Raw genomic sequence first — 22,256 nt, forward strand, 5'->3', positions numbered from 1 at the left:
AAGGCCAGCTGACGCGGTGATGATGGCGTCATTTCTTCCTACCGTGTTCGTACGGAGGTCTTCATACAATTCATAAGACTTGTGCTTTTCTGGTTTGATACAGTAACTTACTTTGAAGTCATGAGGACAAACTGATCTTCTTGGTGAATGTGCATGTTTGATTTAATAAGTTCATGAGGTTGGTTGTTATCACGTTGCTGGTATTGTTTCTCACTCGCATTCCTTACTGAAATTAATGATGATGCCACCGAGAGACAGGACCCAAACGCCGACAACGTTGAAAATAAACTTTATCCTTCACTTAACCAGTGGAACTACTTAAATTGAGGAATACGAGGTCTAACACAAGCAATCATTAGGGATCTAACCAGGACGGACCAACACTGGGGAATGAGACAAACAGGGTTTAAATACACAGGGAAGGTGCAGGTGATTGGACACAGGAGGAAACAATCAGGGACAGGAAGTGCAGGTAAACAGAGGACACGAGAGACGGGGACTTCAAAATAAAACAGGAAACAATAAACTCCAGATCCTGCCAGATGAAGAGAGAAACAATAGTTCAATAGTCTTTATAATGTTTAAAAAGACCCAAAAAAGTTATAATTCAAAGAGATGAGGGAAGAAAAAGAAAGGAGAAAAGATCCACATTCAAGTGTGTACCACTCGTTAAACACTCTGGGAAGCTGTTTCTCATTCAATATTTATAAAAGCTGCACATGTTATCCATGTGGTGTACATTTGGGTAACTTGAATCATCTTTCTTTCATTTCCGCTGCATGGCTGTGTCTTGGCAATAATGTGATGCCCTCGGAAATTGTTACCCGAGGATCCAAAGTTTGTGGCACTCTCTCTCTCTGACTCCCAGGTGGTAGAATACGCTCGTAAAAAAAATCAGCCACACGCCATCTGTCTCTGTAATACTCATTACTCTCCTCCTGGAAGGAAACACAGAACTCCTGCTAACTCCCTGCAGCTTCGAGGCTAAATAAGCAGTCCCACACTGGAGCCGGCTGGCAGAAATAACACACAGTGGATGAGTAACCGACTTTCAGACTTGTTCATAAGCTGTGTGGCGCAGACGTAACAGGAATCAGGAATCGTGTGACCACTGGACCAAACATGGGTTTTATAAAAGCTTAATCAACTGCTGGATAAAACCATCAGCTAAAATCCCAGTGGCAGTGGCTTAAAGGATTACATAACCCCCCAAAATGACCATTTGTAGATCAATAACTGACCCTCTTTTCTTGGATTTGTAAAGAAAACATTTCTCCTGCCATGCTTCCACTATGAAAGAATCCCAAAACATAGAAAGCCTTTGATGAATTTGATTAAATGGGGGATGCATTTAATAAACTACATCAAAACATCGGATTACAGTCTCTCAAACAACTCGAGCAGTACAACCCAAGTCTCATCGAGTTGGATGCTCACTGCATTTTCCCTAAAACCTTACTATTTAGAAAATGTCTCACGCTAGCTCAGTGCTTGGCTCCATCGCCAATGTCCATTTATTTTATTTAATTTGTAGAAAAAATGGTTTGTACAAAAAGGTTTGTACAATCTTATTTCTATTAATCGATTTAAAAATAGTTGTTGATTGCAGCCAAAGTCAAATGCATGCACAAGACTTCTCTTCCCCCTTGAAATATGTTATCTGTTCTTTTTATGTAAATGAAGGTAAAACATGCGTCTGAAGAGCCAGAAGTAGCATTACATTAAATGTACATTAAAGTGCTCCACTGAAGAAGTGTCACGTTCTCTCCTCAGCCTGTAATTGTGCAGGACAGACAGCCAAAGCCACTGTTGGAGAGTTCTCCCAGAGAGCTGCTGCTCTACGTTCTCTACATGCACCGCTGAGTGCCATAATTACTTCTCTCACATTTCAGGAGCCTGTGCAGCACCACTCACGTGGAGAGGTTTCAACATTGCTCCACCAGTCAATTGCATTCGCAGGCAAATTACGTGGAGGAACATGGAGACACATGTTTTTAAAATGTTTTATTCTGGTACAAACGCAACTGCATAGGAGCCAAAAAAGGACACGTTAAATGTCTTATTGAGATAAAGTAGACTGTTGTTGGTATTACTGCCCCGTGTGGCCAAACGCGGTAATACAGTGTTAATGAAATGGCACCTGAAATAGTTGTTTAACAGGTTTAAATAGGTTAAGTTACAGTTATGTTGGCCTCACACAATTTCAAAAAAATTTTGTAACGACGATGCTCGACCACAGGAATCCCTGATCAATTCTTCTGTTCAGGAAGCTCCAACGTTTGTCGGCACAAATTAGCTAAGAAGCCGGCTCTAGCTAACGGGATTTATGAGCGACAGTCCTCATTGTAGCGACAGTCCTCATTGTAACTACAGTCGCCACATAGAAACGACAGGGCTGCTTAAGTCTACCTTTGTTTGAATTAAAGGACTCGCTGTTGCAAAATGACCTATTAATGATATGGTTACTCTGCCGCCGCTCTCATTGTAAACTGCATATGGAATGGAAAGTTCAACAGACGTAGGAACAGTTATTAAAGGCTGAGTGCATGAAAGCTAAACATGAGGATTCTTGAAGACATTTGAGCTACGAAGCCTTTTGTTTTGAACTTATTGCATTTATTGATCAAACACCAGCTTCTTATTCTCAGACGTTTTTGTGAACCTTTATTGAAAACCATTTGCAAATTCTCTCTTATTTGCACCGCCCTCCCCACCACCGTCACTCCAGACAAACTAAAACTAAATTAGTCCTTGCAGAGTAATACAACCCGGAGCTTTTAAAATATTGTACGGACTGAACTACAGCTCTAAGCCAGACCAGAGTAGACTATGTATCCCCCCGGGGAGGAGGAGCGGGCCACCAAAACAAACCCTCTTCATTTAATCTGCTCACTTGATGCGGATCTCATATCTCGACGGCGTCTCCCCCAGCTACAAATATATGTGTTTGTACTTTTCCATTTGGTTGGGTGTCAGCGGTCAGGGACGATAATGAGGTAAACAGTGTATAGCTCACTGAGTGAGTGGAAAAAATAACTTTTTGGAAACTTTAATGTTATGTACTTGCGTGAGAGGAGGAGGAGGTGAAGGAGACATACAATACATCAACGTTAATAACGGTTTGTGTGTGTGTGTGTGGGTGGGTGTGTGTGTGTGTGTGTGTGTGTGTGTGTGTGTATCTTGCTGTGACATTGAGCCCCAAGGGAGATAAGAGCAGATGATCGGCGGTCTCGCTCTTCCTTTAGTTTTGTGCTCCATTAGATTAAATGATGAGAGTAATAAAAAAACACAATAGCTTCTTGTGTTGCAGGAAGACAATTGCAGCAGCTGAACACAACTTCATTGTCTTTTATATATATATATATATATATATATATATATATATATATATATATATATAAAATGACATTGAATATATTTGAATATATTGTTAGTAACCTCGGTGGCTCTTTATAAACTTGCCTCTCTTTATGCGATTCATTGTATTTTACATGATCAGATGACCTCTTGTGCAATAAAAAAGACTCTTTGTTGCAGTTAGTAAGAAATAACTAGTGTTTTTATTTTATTTGTAATTCACAGAGAATTAGATTATAAATGTACTAACCTCATAAATCCAAACCTTTGGGGATTTCAGCTTCAATTCAAATTTGAATTAAAAACCTTTTGTCTCCTTTTTTGTAAAATTGTAAGTTAAATGAAGGTGGTTTCCTGAAAGCTTTCGGGGTTACAAGTGTATGATGCAGCATATTATTTATGTCAAGTAACTCCGGCACATAAAGCTCTCTGAGCGCTGCTGTGGGACTCTGGGATATCGTACCCGGTGCTCTCAGACAGCGATGTGGTGTGTTCATGCTGCGCCGTCGCCGTGGTACCCGAGCAGCCTCCAGTTCCTAATGACCCGTCTGTGTGGCAGAGATTTAGAGACGCGTACAAAAGTAGAGACACACCAGGGGAGCCGCGACTGCAATTCATCTTAATTTTAATTGGGAACATTTGATGTACTCCCTCCTCCACGTTAATAAACCAAAAGCCCGACAGCAGTTTCTAAAAAAACTCATCAATACACAAAGTGCAGGCAGAGCCAGGTGTTGCTGAGCAGAGAACACTTCAGAAGATGTATTGTCCTTCTTTTTCCTCTTCCTTTTCCTCTTTTTCACCATTGACAACATCAATGCCATCATGCAGCTGAATTATTTGCCGTGATGATATCTCCAACAACATCAACAAACAATAAGCCCATAAACCGGCTGGTTATAGAACATGAACGGAAGTAAAGAGCAACATTACTTTCGATTTTATTACTGAATAAAATCTCGATTGTGCTTCTTTTTTTTTTTTTTAAATGTCAGAGACAAAAAGCAGGTCAAGGATTTATCGATCAGCTATCAGACTCTTGCCCCCTGTGAGTCGAGCAATGTTCTCCAAACAGCACACGGCGAGGCTACAAAGGGCCGGCTGCTGTTGCCAATTCTGGAGCTGTTTTAGGAAAAAACCCAAGTGGAGTAAAAAAACGTGTGCTCATATGCTTCGATGGCTTCGAAAAGACCTGTCGAAGAAACCCGCCTCTGCCCCTGTGGAAAGGCGCCGGGTGGGTACAGTGGTGGGATCCAATTCAACATCACAAACTACAGCTTCGACAATCAGTTTCATCTGAGCCTCTCTGAACGTTCACAGCCTCACTTCGCTGCCAGGCTTTGGGTCTCATTGTGTTCTACAGGTGTTTATATTATCGCGGCTATTTTTACCCACTAATCTTGACAGGGAATTGCAGTGATTGCAGCCGCGCTAGAGTCTGGGTCTACATCTTTATATGTGTGCAGCGTGTATGTTTGATAAGTGCACAGCAGGCGTGTATCTGCTTTGAGGAACATTGTAGGAAATGGAAAAGCTTTGGCCCTCTCTTATCAGCAACAGACAGTCCACAGCAACAAACCAGGCAGGAAAAAAGGATTTTTAAAAAGCCCACCGGCTAACCTGCGCTGCACATCTACAGCTCTGCCTCCGCACAGGAGATCACACACGCTGCTGGACTTCTCCCCAGTCGCTCAGCACCCAGGGGAGCTGAGCAAATGTAAACCGGGGTTAAGGCAGGATGGGCTTGACGGGAACAGCGATGGCAGCTGACGGAGTTCGTGGGTACGTCGTTTGAGATTTACATGAACAAATCCCTAATTATCAGCAATGGCCACCAAAGCCTGGCCTCCCACCTGTTGTCAAATCCCCTCATCTTTGCCAGCATAGACACTATTTAGGAGACTTGCACACGGTCTCAGAGGAATTAATCATTTTAAATGTCAGCCATGTGATGGAACGTACGCTGCATTGTGTGATCGAAGGAATACAACGCACAATTGGCTAACCTCCAGTTTAAACACCAATGGGGCTGTGAGGTGTCGTAAAACACACAATCATTGGTGATGCACTCAGTTGTGTTATCCCTTGCGGGCCGCACCGGCCAACAGGTTAAGAGTAGTGAGCGAGGAGTCAGCAGTCAGTCAGGTATTGCCCTGTATTGGCACAGTACGGTTGAGTTTTTGCATGTTTACGCTGCAATAAACTGAGTTATATGAATAAAAACAAATATCTTGCACGTATATGTCCTCGTGATTTAGTGTTCTGCCCCCAAATTGTTATGTGTTGCATCAGATACACCAAGTGGTGTAGAATGGTATTGCAATTTGGTTCTTATATTTATCCCTCCTCTCTTGCCGTAGTTAGTTCCTTTTTGGTTTCTGACTCTATTTTGAGGACATGCTGCAGTTACTTTTCACTTTCACTGTTTAGTAGCTTTGGAAGGTCTAAGTCTGTACGTACTCAAGATGTAGCATGTACATATCTACTCCAATATATTATCTGTGTATTTGCTGTTTTAGTATAACATTTATATTGTAGTAATATATGCTAATCCCAATCTCAATGAACATCTATGTTAAAATTATCTTGTTTTTTCTTTCATTATGGCTATTTGCTGAATCATAGTTTTATATTGTGTATACGTGTATGTGTATAGACAGTTATATTTCTACAATTTTACAAAGAAAAGAAAGATGCTCACTAAAAGCCTGACACTCTACTACAGATTCCTGGGTCTTTATTTCATGGATCTATATACTGTAATATATCTGCTAAACTTTCCTGTACAAGCAACAGCAGAATAATTGGTATATTTTTTATTTTAACCTGCAGGAAGTTGCTCATGTTAATGTTGCAAATATAGTGGAGTGGAGGTAACCATTAAATACCAAGGCACCTTCACTGCAGACAAAACTGTTGGACTGAGGCAGAAGGACCCCAAACATTGTGACCGTTTTCCCCTTAACGGATGCAACACCTGTGTTTGAAATGAGTTCGGCGTGAAACAAAATCCCACGTGTCAATCCGGTGCAAACCCAGGTGTTTTATTTGCAAACTGCGAGTCACAGCGAGCGTGTGATTGCAGCCGCCTGCAAGATGAGTATTAGTCTTGGTGACAGAGAACACACAGACACACACACACACACACACGCACACACACAGACAAAGGGAAGCAAAAGGGGTGCGTTTCAAAAGTTGCTTTTTAATATTAAACTAGAACACAAAAGAATTGCCAGCTTCCTCCACCTGAGTCTACACCGAATCATTCACTGTCACCCTATGAGAGGAGGTTTCCCAAAGCCAAAAAAGTAGTTCTCTAGACAATCAGTTTGTGCTGTCGGTAAACAGCACAGCAAATACAGCAGTTGAAACTCAATCAAAGGTAGTCATCAGTAAATGTACAGTAACATTGTGTAGCAAGTGTGGAGATCAAAACAACTTTATATACAATGAACAAAAGAGCAGCCGAAACCACAAAACAGACACACTGGGAGCTAATGTTCGCCTCCCATCAAGGTCAGCTATTTTAATGAATTTTAATGTCCACTCAACACTCAATGATGCAGCTGATGGGGGGAAAGTGTAACACGGCCTCTAATCAAAATGCTAAAATTCCCATCTCGAAATATAAATAAGATGCACTGGGATTTCAGACCTCATTGTTAATATGATTTATCCATAACCGGCAGATCGCATGTTGGATTTTTTTCTTCCAGCGTCTTCTGTGCTCAGGTTCATGGTATTGAGTTTTGCATAAATGGTATTGAGCGTTGCATAATCTGCTGTTGGCTTTATTGCTTTACGGAGACTGAATGTTCAAGCGTACAAAACAGGCACATTTCAGATTCTACGACCATTTGTATATTTGACATTGTGAAAAATAGAGCGTTAAGCACTGTAAACAGCTTTAGATGATTTTTTGGGCACTTTACGGCAGTGGAAACGAGTTTGAGCCTTGACACCTTATAATTTGATATGGCAAACTTTTGTGTTTAAACTATTTACTCATCCAGCAGTTAAGAAATGCTAATTCATTAATTAGAAAATGTTATAAAAAATGTAATTACATTAAAAAATATATATATATATATTTTATTTGTTAATTTTTTTAATGACATTTTCTAATTAATATATATATCCATCCATCCATCCATTTTCAATACCGCTTATCCTCATTAGGGTCGCGGGGGTGCTGGAGCCTATCCCAGCTGACATAGGGCGAAGGCAGGGGACACCCTGGACAGGCCGCCAGTCCATCGAGGGCACATGTAGGGACATACAACCATTCACTCTCACATTCACACCTATGGGCAATTTAGAGATCAATTAACCTGCAGCATGTCTTTGGACTGTGGGAGGAAGCCGGAGAGCCCGGAGAGAACCCACGCTGCCACGGGGAGAACATGCAAACTCCACACAGAAGGACCGCTCCGACCGGGAATCGAACCCGCAGCCCTCTTGCTGTGAGGCGACAGTGCTAGCCACTACACCACCGTGCAGCCCTAATATATATATATGTATATATATATGTATATATATATACATATATATATATGTATATGTATATATATGTATATATGTATATATATATATATATATATATATATATATATATATATATATATATATAGTTTCCACATTTTCTACAACTAGGCCAACTTGTCTTTCGTCCACATCACATTAGATGCACCTGTTGTGCTTTTCGCTTGTTTTTTAACACAGTCTGTATTTTATCCACATGCAACACCATTAAACAAAGGCACAATAACCCACTGGTGGTCACGCAATCTCTCCCGCACACAATAATTTAAGGAGGCGGTGCCGAACAGATGGCAATACTGCCAGCGTGAGACAACTAGTCAATAAGGATTTAGGCTCTCTGACGAAGACTCCGTGTTGACGTTGATCGCAGATAGAAAAATCCCCCAATTCAGGATGTCTGATAATAAATGGTGCAGTAGATTGTAACTCATGTATTGCCATTCATGTTACATAATAGAAAACGTGTTTGCGTTTACAGTTTATGTTTGAACCCAAGTGTACCTGGTGGACCCAAATGAAATGTGAGTGGCAGGTTGGTGTATCCAAACACTTGTAAAAGTAATTACTCCGTTAATGGCAGCCGAGTACTTCATAGCATCTCTGCCTCGGCTTACGGTTCAATTCAGTCATTGCACAACCAAACACTCAAAATAGAGAGGGGGGGGGGGTATACTGCTTCGTCGCTCCCTGATCAGAAGTCACTTAAGTCGAGTAGTCTCTCCCAATCTCCCTAAACGTCTTCATGTTTTCTACTTGAGAGGAAGAGGAGGAGAGAGTGGGGTGGTGGAGGTGAGAGATGAGAGATGAGTACGAACTTGGCATTTTGTTCTCCACCGTCCTCCTTCAATAAGACTTGATGAGGGAGAAGAGGAGCCGGAGGAGGAGGAGGAGGGGACAGAAGCATGGAGGATGGACGATGGTCAGATTTTTGCCTCAGAAAAAATAAAATCCTAGAAAAAGAAGTGACATTTTGGCCTTCGCCAGTGGAAGTGAGGCGTGCAGGCGGAGTCCAGAACCCTCGTTTTCCTCAGATGACTCCGTAGTCCCTGAGAGACTTGAGCAACACCGTGTCCTTGATGTCGCTGAAGACCCTGCGGATGTTGTTGGTGTCTGTGGCGCAGGTGAAGTGCGGGTACAGAGTCTTCCACTCGTCCCTGTTGTCGTGGTTGACGGCCTGCTGCTCGTACAACTTGCAGATGTAGTTCTTGGCGTCCTCGGGGTCACGCCTCTTCCCTGTAAAAAGGTGTGAGAAGGACAGTGAAAGATGAATTTAGCTTGGGTGTCAGTCAAATGCCAGAAAATTAACTATTATCGATTAGTTGTTTGTGATTTCTTTTTTTAAGAAGAAATACCAAATGTTCCTTTGTTCCATTTTTTTCCTCTTTGTCTTATGTGATAACAAATCAATATTTTCAGGTTTTTGTTTTTGGACTGTTGAGAGTCAAAAGAAGCTATTCGAAGATGTCATTTTTGTTTCAGGAGATTGTAAAAGGAACTTTCTTCATGATTAAAACTAGCTGTTCATTGCAGCCTGAATAAATAAATACAACTGCTAGAAGACTAGATTAAAGATTAACTACCATATCTTCAGTATTTCCTGAATAATGAAAGCACAATCAGAGTAACTTCCAGGCACCATTCAGGATATTTGCACATCTCTTAGTTCATTAATCCTGCGTGATTATCACATGAAACAACATGTTGTTATAATGCAACAGTATTATCAAACAAAATTAAGCGAGGCTACAAATACAGAAACATAATCCCTCATTATTCTCTTCACCTTGAGACAAAAGAAAAAGCTCTTCAAAAAGTTCTGCTTCATAATTTCCCAACCGGAGTCATTTTGTTGGATGAAGAGCAGTTGCAGCTCACAAGTGCAAATTGAATGACAAGATGATTGCAGGCAGTTTTCATAACCACAGTAATACAAATTCATTGTTGGGACTGGCGGGCATTTTCTTGAGTTTTCTTGTTTATTATTTCTGTAAATAGTTATTACACGATAACTGCCTCTGTTATGCCATCGGGGTGTTGTGAGAAGACGTAAAAGCAAAAGCTGAAGCACTGAAAAAAAAGCCTGCTGGATAAAAAACATTGGAGCATCACCATTACAGAAGGGCAACGAGAGAGGATCCCATTTATTAGGGGACGGACTAACTAATAAGAATTGTACTTCATTGATTAAGTTCATCATTCTTTCAATTAATCTCTTTAATGGAAAAAAATTGTGCAAAACAAAAGTTCCCATGGCCCATAGTGACGTCGTTAAAGTGGCTTTTTTTGTTCAACTAACGACAAACAACTTTGTCATATTAGATAGTAAACTAGACATTTGGGGGTTTTGAACTGATGGTGAAATAAAACAAGCTATCGTAATAGATTACCTCGGGCTGTGGGAAATGCTTTTTATAATCAAAATGAGCGAATAATCGAGGACATAGAGAGACAATCTAACTAAAATAATCATTGGTTGCGGCCATAAATCCAACAGAAAAAGCTGGGAGCAGGCGATTGTGATATTGCTCGCTCGATAAATGACTTCTGCGTCACCAGAATAATCATTTAATCCAGCGCCAAGCTTCTCACTGTGTTAACATCTTATAGGACTCCTGCAAGGCTACTTTAACAACAGCAGCCTTCACGTGTCGTTACAGCGGTTAGAAAGGCCCACGGTCTCCACACAGGAACACGGCAGCATCAGCAGCAAACAGCAGCCAGAGCTGGGAGCAGCTGTTGTTAACGTTAAATGGACATCAAGTAGCTTGACCCTGTATGAGTCACTATTTTAACACTGGTGGTGAAACACTGTGGTCACACTGCATAACACACACACACACACACACACAAACAATTACCACCTTGCACTCAGATTTAGACCCAGGGTTTAGCGGGGGGTGGGTGATGGGGGGATGGATGCAGGGCTTGTGTGAAGCTCAGTATCGGTCTGGGTTGCCATGGGTAACAGAGGGAGAGAGGGTGGAGGTTGGGGGATCGCATGGTGGTGGGGACTGTTAGGGCACACCAGCAGAGCTACAGGCTGCAGCCACATCATTAAGCACACCAAGTACCTGAAAGTGACTCATTTGCAACTGTGTGTGTGTGTGTGTGTGTGTGTGTGTGTGTGTGTGTGTGTGCGTGCGAGAAATAACGCTCGCTATAAAAGATGTAATGATAGCTGGCTATGCTGACACCAGGACAGTGATGGAGAGTTCAGACTCAGGGACACGCTGCGGCTGAAATCACTATCATTTTTTTTTTTTTTTTTAAAGACACATTATTGCTCGTGGCTGCAGCAGGATGTGAGGAGGTCGCTTCAGGCCCAAAGCAAATTGGTCAGAAGAGGAAAACAACATTGCAAGCCTCGTATTTATAGCTCTCAAAACTAATCATCCACGATTGTGTCCGCTTCAAATAATCAAGACTGTCCTACGAATGATATTTATTTATTTGTTTTATTGCTCGGTGGGAGAACTGAACCAAATATAAGGGTTTACCATCCCGGTCCGAATTGACTTGAGCACATCTAGAAAACCCGTTACTATAGTGACTCTTATGCTACCCTAGAAACACCTTCAGGATTTAGATTTTAGATTTAGACTTGGATTCAATTCTGCTTCACTTTACTGCGATGTGGAAGTGAACATTCACCCAGACCTGGATGGAGATTAGCATGTTTAATACGTGGTTAAAGTCAGAGGGGAGCCTGCATGAAACCCGATGCTGCCTTTGTATGAAGACGTTAAAATTAGTGACATTAGGAAATTATTGTTTGGTGGCGGTACTTTACAAAATGTCAATGTGTAATATTTCAGTCTGGAAAGCGGTGGCCATTAGTACCATGTTACCTCGATAACAACAAACACACACGGGCATCCTCAGCTTACCTGTGAAGCTTGGAAAGTATTTCTGCAGGTCAGAGGTCTGCACTTTGTCTGTCAGGATGTCAGTCTTGTTGAGGAAGAGGATGATGGAGGTGTTGAAGAACCAAGGGGAATGGATGGTGGTGTAGAACAAAGCCAGACTCTCATGCATACGGTTCTGAAAACCGATATGGGGGGGGGGGTTAATGAATTTGTTGGCAGACTAAAAAGTGGCTGCGACAGATAAACGGCTTAGTGCGAGAGGAAGGGAGGGAGGGAGGAAGGGAGGGAGGGACATAAGGAGCCAAGGGCTAGAGAGGCTAAGGGAAGAGAGAGGGGAGGTTTTCTTGTGCAAGAGTGAAACCTGCTGGTGGACGGATGAAATGACTACAATGAAATAGGTTTGGATGAGACACACAAGAGAAGATGGATGTATGGATGTACTACTCTACTGCATTTCAGAGGTTAATACATCACGTTCTATTTACTATATTTATATAACAGCTGTAGTTACTAGTTCATTTTAAAATCCTCCTATCAGTTGATGGAATATGTTACATTTTTAAAGATGAAACGACCAAACCGTTTAGAAAGCGGGTAGAAGTGGCTTCACCTCGACTAATTACATTGTTAAATGTCTGTATATGTTAATGCTGTAGTAATAATAATCCAATAATATAGGTCCGCAACTAACAATTATTTTTAGTTTTCTGTCACTGAACTACGACTATTAATTGCTGCAGCTCCACAAAAACAAACTGTATACATACCAACATTTGTGTCTCTTCTGCATAATGATGAATTAAATACTTTTACTTCTAATAGAGTCTTCTGGTATAACTACTTTTACTTCAGTAGAGGATCTTGGTTCTGATAGGTGAGGTTGTTTCTGTTATTTTGTCCACCTGTGGTAGACAGAGTGTCGGGAGACAGACATATCTCTCAGTGCTCTTACAATGGTATCCTTCTCCTCCAGGACCTGGTCGTACTCGCTCAGGGAGGCCAGGAAGATGAGGGAGGTGACGTCTTCAAAGCAGTGGATCCACTTCCGACGCTCTGACTTCTGACCGCCCACGTCCACGATCCTGTCAGGAAGAGTACAGTTTGAACCCTCCGACAAGAAATCGAAACGGGCAATCATCAGTGCTACGTCTGTTCAAAATGAACATGTACGCAGAGTATTATCCATCCGGTATGGTTCTGGACTTCACAAAGCTGAACAAAGCTCTGACTACGAGGTTAAAGTGGCAATAGGCATGATGTAATGGCTGTAGAATGATGACACGCCTTTTAGATTGGTTCCCTATAAGCCTCACTTTCACTGTGAGATTATGTCTTCTTTTTTTATAACACAAAGGAAGAGGATAGTGCTTTTGTTTACCTCGGTAGCTTTCCCCAGTAACTAAAGAGTATCAGTGTGAGCAGACATGGCCTGTGTTGGTAGTAGCCAACAATATCACCACTTGGAAACGTTGGGGCAGAGGGAAGTTGTCTGTTTACACTTCAAACTTCTGTGATGTCTACACTGTTCACCTGATACGGACGGAAACGCAGTCACATCAACCTCAGTGTTGTTGCCTAATCGACAAAACCCTGAAATATTCCGGTTAACAGATGATCACAAATAGGAATTGTCGTTTCATTTTGATGTTTGACTCGTCGAACCGAGTCAGAGCTTTTCTTCCGTTCGGATGTTTTGATTCAGAGCTATACCTCGTGATTTAAGAGCAGGTGTCATTTCATTTGGGAACACGGTGTTCCATCCAAAGTGAACTTTGATCTTTTGTCTGCTTGGCTGTAGTCAGATCCTCCTCTGGCTTCAGAAAGAAACATGTTATAAATAAACCCGGAGAGCGACACCTCTTTGTACGGACTCAGAAATGTGATCCGGTTGCATCCGAACGGACAAAGCTTCTTCTTCTTCTTTTTTTTCCTGACAGGTTGGTAGTCTGAAGACCGGTCACCTTAGTGTGATGGTCTTGATGGTGAAGGAGTAGTCGTGGATGCCCGTGGTGGGGAATCGAACTCGCAGCACGTCCTGTTCTGTGGGGATGTAGTCCGGGGCGGAGATGCGGTCCAGGTTACTCATGTAGCTGACGGGGAGAAGAAGAAAAAGAACGTCTTTCTCATGAGTCTGTTTTGAGCGCGAGTAAAACACATTGCCTCATATCGTTTACACCAAATCAGGCCTCAACCGTGTTAAACAAATGGAAGTGACACAAGATATACGATGGTATATATGTGTGTATATATATATATATATATATATATATATATATATTAAAAAAACAGTGATTAAAAATCCAAGAAGGGAGTAGAGTGAGTCCATATCTCCCTGTGTACAGGCGACAGCTTTATGGCCAGTGTTGATACAAGCTGTCATTAGCTCCTGCCTTGTCTCTTATCACACACACACACACACCGGGATGATTGAGCTGCTGGGTACATACAGCAATAGAAAAGAGAAAACAGAGGCAGGCTGAGCCTTTGTTCTGTGACACATCAGATACTTTCAGCGTGAGGCTCATGTCTAGTGGATGTTAAATCTTTTGACGCGGATTCAAACGACTCGACTTGTTCAGGGTTTTCTAAACAATTCGCTTCTTCAGAGACTCGTTGATCAACTGGTGGTTTTGAATGGAAAAGAAGAAGTCTGGATGCAGTGCAGTGTGTAAAGAACTAGCCCCCTCCAGTGGCGTCAGTGCAAAACCACTACGAACTTGTTCTGGGTGATACAATGACAACCAAGGATGTGGGGCTGAAACGAAGCGAGGCCCTCTTTTTAAGATAATATTAAGATTGTTTGCTTTGTAATCACAAACATAAAAGAAAACTACAACTGAGAATAAAAAAAAAAATGGAAACTAATAAGTACACACAGCTTCTCTTGCCTTCAACGGTTAGAAATAAATTCAACTTTTCTAGACGGACAGTTTTTCTTTCGCCGTGTGTCCACTTGCAAGTTTGGGTACAAAGGTCAGATGTGGCATAAACAAACAATATAACAATATGTCGCCGCACGGTCTTTTGTCATACACCGGTTAGTACAGAAACGGTGACGTTGTCACTGCAGTTGTGTTAATAATATTTCACTTTTTAGCATGTTCCGATTGTTTTATTTACACCTCTTTGACTGAATGATAATGAATGATCTGTTTGTGTCTCATTCTTGAAGCAATCTAGTGACGCAGACAGTTTTAGTCACTTGGCAAACAATTGACAACAACGACTTCGGTCACTGAACATAAGCTGGTTCTGGAAAACGGGAATTTTCTGTCTTACTGTATTTCATGCTAACTTAAATATCGATTGAATGATTCATGAGATTAATAAATTATGACGTGAACTTCTAGTCATAATAATATAAGAATATACCCTTTGACACCACCTGAAGTGTTTGCATTTCCTTTGATCCTAGATGTCTCTATGGCAAAGTATACAGTAAAAACATGTACCACAGTAGAGTATTTCCATTTGGTCATTGAGGAGGTGTGATCTCCCTCTGATGGCCTGTCCTAACTCAGGGTGGGGTACAGTGTACGGAGCTTTGAGCTACTCACTACTCCGTGGAGTCCAGGAGCTGGTACTCGCAGCGCCGGCTGTAACAGACCCGGAGGCCCGAATCTGACCAGAGGCGGCGGACTGCGTCCACGTAGCCTCGCTCCAGCTGGCTGACGTGCACTGTGTTGATGTCCTGCAGCCACTTGGCGTAGATCTGGAAGACGGCGAGAGAGATCGGCACATACAAGTTTGTGCGGCAAATTTCTTTTTGTGACGTTTCACAAAGCTCTTCGGTGCTCATGGAGATACTGCCTGCTTCTTTGTATAGACGACAACACGCTGAGTGTGTGTTTTGATGCCTTATGTTTAATGTGGGCACAATCCCGCGACTCCAGTGAGTGCACTTGCCCTGATGCCCGCACACCTGTGCTGACCTATTTGTTTGTCTGTGTGTGTGTGTGTGTGTGTGTGTGTGTGTGTGTGTGTGTGTGTGTCTGTGTGTGTGTGTGTGTGTGTGTCTCTGTGTGTGTGTGTGTGTGTGTGTGTGTGTGTGTGTGTGTGTGTGTGTGTGTGTGTGTGTGTGTGTGTGTGTGTGTGTGTGTGTGTGTGTGTGTGTGTGCTCCTCCAGTCTAACGATACCTGCAATCGATCGTTCTTGTGCTCGGATCCACACAAACAAAAAATACTTTTGGTTTGGTTTCAGCCAATCGCCGCAAGATTATACATACAGCAGCAGCTACAACCCATACAGCCTGTAGGTTCGCCTGCCTACAGACAAGTTGGAACACAGAGATATCTGAGCCCTGTGGCTAGCAGCTAGCAGCTAACAGCTAACAGCTAGGAGCTAACACCGCGAACAACAGCAACAGTGCTGACAGAGCTTCAACCGGTGGGGGGCGTTGTGCTTCTGCGACAACGCGGCCCCGCCTCGTACCTCGTTCTCTGGGTTGAAGTAGGGGATTCTGAGAGAGGTCATGGCTCCTGTCATGGCCTTCATGGCTGTGAGAATGTTCTGGAAGATGCATTTGGCAAAGGTCCTCCTCTCCTCCTCTGAGAAGCCTCGTCCGTGGATGATCCTCATCTGTCGGATGAAGGTGGTTTTCCCGCTCTCACCGGTACCTAAGAAAATAATAATGATCCAAGATGATTATTACAGTTTTGGCATCGGGGCCGCTCAGAGGTGTTGGCGCTATCGGCTCCCTGTGTGTTTATTCATGCTTTGCCTGTGTCTTTGTGGGTTCCTTCCAAGTTTCCCAATGTGCGGCTTTAGGAAAGAAGGGTAGCGCTAAAAATCCAAGTTGTCAGAAGCTGAATTTGAACAAGACAATACAGTGAGTTATGACAGACGTCATTTCTCAGCTACTTCTGCAGTGAAGGGACGAAAAGATAACATCAGTAAACCACAACAGAAGAACAAGGTGACGCTGTTGAACCGGACGTCACTCTAGTAGATGCATATTTTCTCCCCGCTGTTAATTTTCAGCCCCAAGGTCAAATAGTGTCTCAGATAAATAGACCCACTTTATTTAGTAGATTATTGTATTGACACTTTACGGCTTCCTTTGTTGTATCTATTTTTCTGTATCTCATCACACGGAGAGGTCGACAGGCTGCAGAGCAACAGTGATTTAGTTGCTGTTGAGCGTGTTCTCTGTGGATGTGTATCAATCAGCCATCTGCAAGAGGAAACTGAAACTCTTCTTATTCCACGAAACAGCCTTTTGAAGAATAGCATTTATTCCTCCAACCGAACAGTGTTTTATTGACAGTCCTGTTCCCGTACACAAACGTTTGCTTACTGTCATGCTCTGCAGTGATGCGGGAAATGAAACTGGGCAATGATTCAATGTTATTGTTTACTTTCCACATCATGGCAGGGTTTCCCCCAGGACATTTACCGGAGGTGGTTAAACACTATGTCTGTATTGCCCCAAAATAAGACTGCAAGTCAGTGAAAAAATGCATCTTTCTGTACCTCCTGTGCTAATGACTTCAAACTAAAACAAAGAGAGAAATACAGCGATCCGACTTTCTCAGTCCCGATAAGCAAGTGGTCTAAACTTTTTTAATTCCAGTATACAATGTATAAAGTATACAAACATAGAATCTCATTGAATAACTCTGCCCTATTGTCATTGATACGCAATCCAGCTATTTGCGTCATTGTCGACCCGATATCTGATATCGGTATACATATCAGTGCATCCCTATGTGTACCTGCATGTACCTGTGTACCTATCTGACTCCATTGGGACATTAAGCAAGGAGTGCCTCTGTAGCTAAGTTGTCACCATAACTGTAATGCCCTCGGTTAGAATCCGGCCGTGGGTGTGTGTGGGTGTGTGTGTGTGTGTGTGTGTGTGTGTGTGTGTGTGTGTGTGTGTGTGTGTGTGTGTGTGTGTGGGACCCCACCCCACCCCTCACCCCTCTCTCTCTACCCCATTTGTCATGCCCTCCATCCAAAAGTCATCCAGTCAGCTGTGGAGAAGGCTTGTATGTTTTAGTGGTTTCAGGTACAACCGATCCCAATCTGGACCATACTTTACATACTCACACTGTGACACACATCACATAGTGTTCTCAATTGGCTACCAAACAGGCTACCAAACAGGCCCAGCAGTTTTAATTTGCATGGCGGCCGTGCCTTTATCGTGGCCTCAAGTGTCTCATGTGTATTACATATTGTATTTGGTTAATTCATCTATTCGCTTTTCACAGGCCTCATATACTGTCTCCATTAACATACAAGGTGAACAAAGGTGCTCTGTGTGCAATCACTGACCCAGCAGGAGGATTTTAATTTCCCTTCTCTCCTTCTTCTTCTGCTGCTTGAGGATCCTCTTGATCTCTTTGTCCACAGCCATGTTTGTCTTCTCCTCCTCGGACAGACAGCACACACACCTGCGGTGGCACCAGTGCCAGCAGCCCTCCATGGTCAAACCCACTGAAATGAAACTGTTAATGAATAATCAGCTTTATTTAATGAGCCGATAAGGAGCGATCATAAACACGTCGCCAAGTTGCCCGGTGTCCGTTTGATGTCTTTGACGTTTTTACTTTCTTGGTAACTCATTAGACCTGTCAGGATTTAGTCTAACACACACACAAACACACACACACACACACACACACACACACACACACACACCGGAAATGTCACTTTGACAGTAATCTGCGCCTATAACAAGAGTTGTAAAGCCGTCTTTGACAAATTCACCTGATTGAGTGTGTTTTAAATCAACTTCTGCCGCTGTTGTAATTCAAGTTGGTTCAAGAGGGAGTTTATGAAAGTTACAAACAAACAAAACAATAAAGCTCCTAACCTCCAAATCAGTCCGTCACACTCCCTGAAGTCGAGCCGGTTGACACTGATTGTTCCTCGCGGTCCATTTCCCACGGTGTCCCCCAAGTCCACGTCCACCTGCGGCTAACGGCTACTGTCGCTGCGGCAAGCGAGCGGCGTCATTGGCCCCGCTGACAACGGCCGATAAACCAGCTCTTTTTTTTTTATGGGGGTGTTTTTTCAGCCCACTCGAAACAACCTGCCGCTCGAGAAAGTCCACCGCGCCTACAGAGGAATGTTCAGTCTCTGTGGTCCGCTGGAAACACTCTGTATCAGGAATGCGCTGTGGGCGACGACGCGGCAAGAGAGCGGCAAACAGCCGCGGCAGCGCCGGAAGTCACACGATCGTGCCTACAAAATAAGAGCACGCAGTTGCTCTTCTACCTAGTTGTTAAGACAACAATGCGAGAAAGAAATTAGTTTTTTTTCTTCTCATTGTAAAAGCGTACTTAAATACGATGTCATACATACTTTCTTTATCTGTGGATTGCCATATTTTGCTAGATTTACATGCAAAACATATGATCATTGTGTGCAGTAAGGTGCAATTTCATGTAATATACTACCTAATAGTATATTTTTGTTTTAAACATATCTCTCACAAGGGCCATTATCTACATACGCACTTAAAGTACATTTTGTGTAAAATACTGCAATACTTTTTACATACGTTTGGAATTATTTACTTTCTCTAGGAATAGAGCATTTCTTTTCATGCAGAAAAAACACCTGCTACATGACATCCCTGAATTGTGACCAAGCGTGCAACATGCTCTAGAAGTTGAATCCACTGTACCTAGTGCAGCAGTATAGTTATTCCCCGACAGTGTGTGATTCATTGTTGATACTGACCACTCCTCTGATATATTGTTCCAAAGCAAATATCAGTAAGTGGGTCACAAGTGGGATGATGACGTGAATGGATGTGTCAAAATACACAATGCTTTTCAAAAAAGCCGAAACAGCTACTACAAGTGTTGACAGTAAATGTAATTGGCTAATGTCTACAACTGGGTTTTACATGACTTAAGTTTCTGGTTCATGCGGTCCTTTTGACATTGTTGGCACTGACATGAAAAGTCCAGTTCATGATGCATGATTCTCTCAATCACATACATTTATTTGGTTTGTGGCACATGGATTTATTTATGACATCAGAATCAATTTATGTGGCATGGAATAATCCCTGGAACCCTGAGCATGTAGCCGGAGTCTGTGTTTTAGGATATTAATGTTTATCTAAAAGAAGATCAAAAAAGTAGAACAAGTCAAAGGTTATTTATTCATTTTTGTTCATGTGTTATCTATGTTTCTGTTCCTGTATGTCTTTAGTCGAGTATATCTTTTTCAAATAAAGTGATTGTCTCTGTAGAACTATTTAACTTCGGTGTTTAATTTACTTACAGTACTTTGGTGTTTTGCACGAGCCGGCACCAAAGTGCTGAGCCTGTTCAAACAACAGACTTATTTTGAAAATCGCTTGCCGGAAGTTGTGATTGTTTAATTAAGTTTGGTTTGACAGCAGTATGAATGAGTGCGCTGCGCTGCGGATAAAGTTTCGGCTGCTGAAGAGGCTCCTCTGCTTCATGTTTCAGCTGAGGGAGAGCGAGTGAAATCACGGACTGAAGTTTCACAGTTATTATTTATTACATAAGCTGATAGTTTCAACTCAACATTGCCAGATTTTTAGCTCATAACAGTTTTTATATTATATATTATTATTGTTGGTGCTCAGTGTACATTTGGAAACGTAACTGATATTAATTCCAAATAATACAATATAACACATAAGAATACTAACATCTAAAGCATTTACATGCTATAAACACATATATAATGATATATCAGGACACCCACACAATAAAGCGCAGACTCTATAAACTCAGAAATACTAAACGCATGAGTGTGAATCACAGTGTCAGAGCAGGTTATTAATCACCCTGTAGGTGTTTTTGGGTGCAGAGATGAAGAGTACAAGAGGTATTTTGTTGCTCCTCCTTGGCTGCTTATTTGGGTGTCAATCTTTTGTCTCGGCCAGCAGAACCGGTTGGTTCAGGCTCTCATGGTCTCATATAGAGATCACCTGAGCTCTGCATTGCCATGGAAACAAGGTGAGGTAAAAGCCCAAGAGGGAGGTGTGTGTGGACATAAGTTTAAATTGTTTATATTTCCTGCGTTTATAAAAGCGTATGGAATACAATTGTGTCAAGAGGTGTTATTCCTGTAATGTAAGTGTGTGTTTGATATTTGAGTATAAGGAGATATAACACATCCCTATTGTTTTTGAGGATACATGTTTGTATTTGATTCTTTGAAAGACAGCTTGTATAAATCATACATCATTTATGTATATGAATTAGAGTAAATCAAGTAGTTTTTTTTCCATAAAATACAGTCTAGTAATCATAGCAATGTGTTAACATCTGTAAACGTGTGCTTCGACAAATGTGTGTGTGTCAATTTCCATTGTTTAAGGAATTTTCCCCTCCACATTCTATGGCATGAAAGCGCACGCGCGCGCGCGCGAGAGAGAGAGAGAGAAGGAAGAAAAAAGACAACAAAAAAATTCGATCAGGGAATTCAGCAGGCGTGGGGTGATGCAGGAACAGGAAGAGTTGCCTCATCCTTCCAGTTACAGGAAGTTATCGGTTTCTCTCGTGTTCTCATGGGGCATGAGGTGATTACTCTGACTCTCCAGGAGTGACACAGCGCTCCCTCTGAGGAGGTGGTGCTCCGTGCAGGTGTCGTTTCAGCACCGTCGCAGGAGGAGGAAGAAGAAGAAGAAGCGCGAGGAAGAGGAGACTTTGTCCTCTGCCTGCCGATCAATTATTAATCTGACACCGTGACACTCTGCAGATGATGGAGCACCGCAGTCTGTTTCCTCTCGCTTCTGCATTCAAACGGTTGCTCAGCAAGACTGAGGAGTTGTTCACGTTCAAACAATTCAGATTCAATCAAAGTGCTCTTTAATGGTTCCCTATAAAAGCCATGTGAAAGGGGACCCCTTTAAAGTATACAGCAGCGTTAAGTTATGTGAAAAGAATGTAAACATGTCGAGCACAATATTCATGTATCATCTTGCGACCCCTGAGATGTATCTTGCGACCCCTTGGTGGGCTCCCACCCCACAGGTTGGCAACCACTACAGGACAGTATTTCTTTGAATCAGTTCATTTGATTTGACATTAGATTACAAATACTTTAACATAATGTCAGGAGATGGCTTAACCAATGAATTAAAATGCGAAGAAGAAGAAGAAAAAGAGACTCAATTAAAAGATATACTAAAAAAAGATAACACTGTTTTACGACATATATAAGTGTTTGTGAAGGAGGTTCAAAGTGAGTGAACATACAATCCTCTCTGAAGGCTGAGCTGAGATAAGGGAAGGTCAGGCTGTAATCTCATGAGTCATAACTGAGGATCTTCCTGATCGTACCGAGAACCAGTTTGTTGATATCTGATGTTGTTCGTTCTTTTGGTTTATTATCTCTGGCAATTGAGCTTCGGGAGTTTAAACCATGAATTGTATTCACATAGATTCACATCTATTTCACTTCTTTTTTTTTTGGATCGAACTATTGAAATGTTTTAGGGTAGTTGATGTGATTGCTGTACTCCACCTATGACAATATCATTGTCTGTAAAT

General features: G+C 42.1%; 1 protein-coding gene across 2 annotated transcripts; it reads right to left on the reverse strand.

The window, feature by feature from the left end:
- Positions 1–7,965: 7,965 nt before the first annotated feature.
- LOC117729677 (guanine nucleotide-binding protein subunit alpha-14-like) lies at positions 7,966–18,859 on the reverse strand. Of its 2 annotated transcripts, none has more exons than XM_034530963.1 (8): positions 18,587–18,859; positions 18,046–18,207; positions 16,198–16,382; positions 15,323–15,477; positions 13,727–13,855; positions 12,718–12,847; positions 11,787–11,940; positions 7,966–9,132 (listed from the first exon to the last, which is right to left on the reverse strand). In XM_034530963.1, exons 2-8 carry the CDS (start codon positions 18,194–18,196, stop codon positions 8,927–8,929), a joined length of 1,110 nt encoding a protein of 369 aa, XP_034386854.1. In that variant the 5' UTR covers positions 18,197–18,207; positions 18,587–18,859; the 3' UTR covers positions 7,966–8,926. The 2 variants fall into 2 exon arrangements, with proteins under 2 accessions (XP_034386854.1, XP_034386855.1); XM_034530964.1 differs by having other exon boundaries at positions 18,046–18,218.
- Between the last annotated feature and the right edge of the window lie 3,397 nt (positions 18,860–22,256).

This window comes from Cyclopterus lumpus, chromosome 4 (assembly GCF_009769545.1).
Source record: "Cyclopterus lumpus isolate fCycLum1 chromosome 4, fCycLum1.pri, whole genome shotgun sequence".
In the NCBI taxonomy this organism is placed as follows: domain Eukaryota; kingdom Metazoa; phylum Chordata; class Actinopteri; order Perciformes; family Cyclopteridae; genus Cyclopterus; species Cyclopterus lumpus.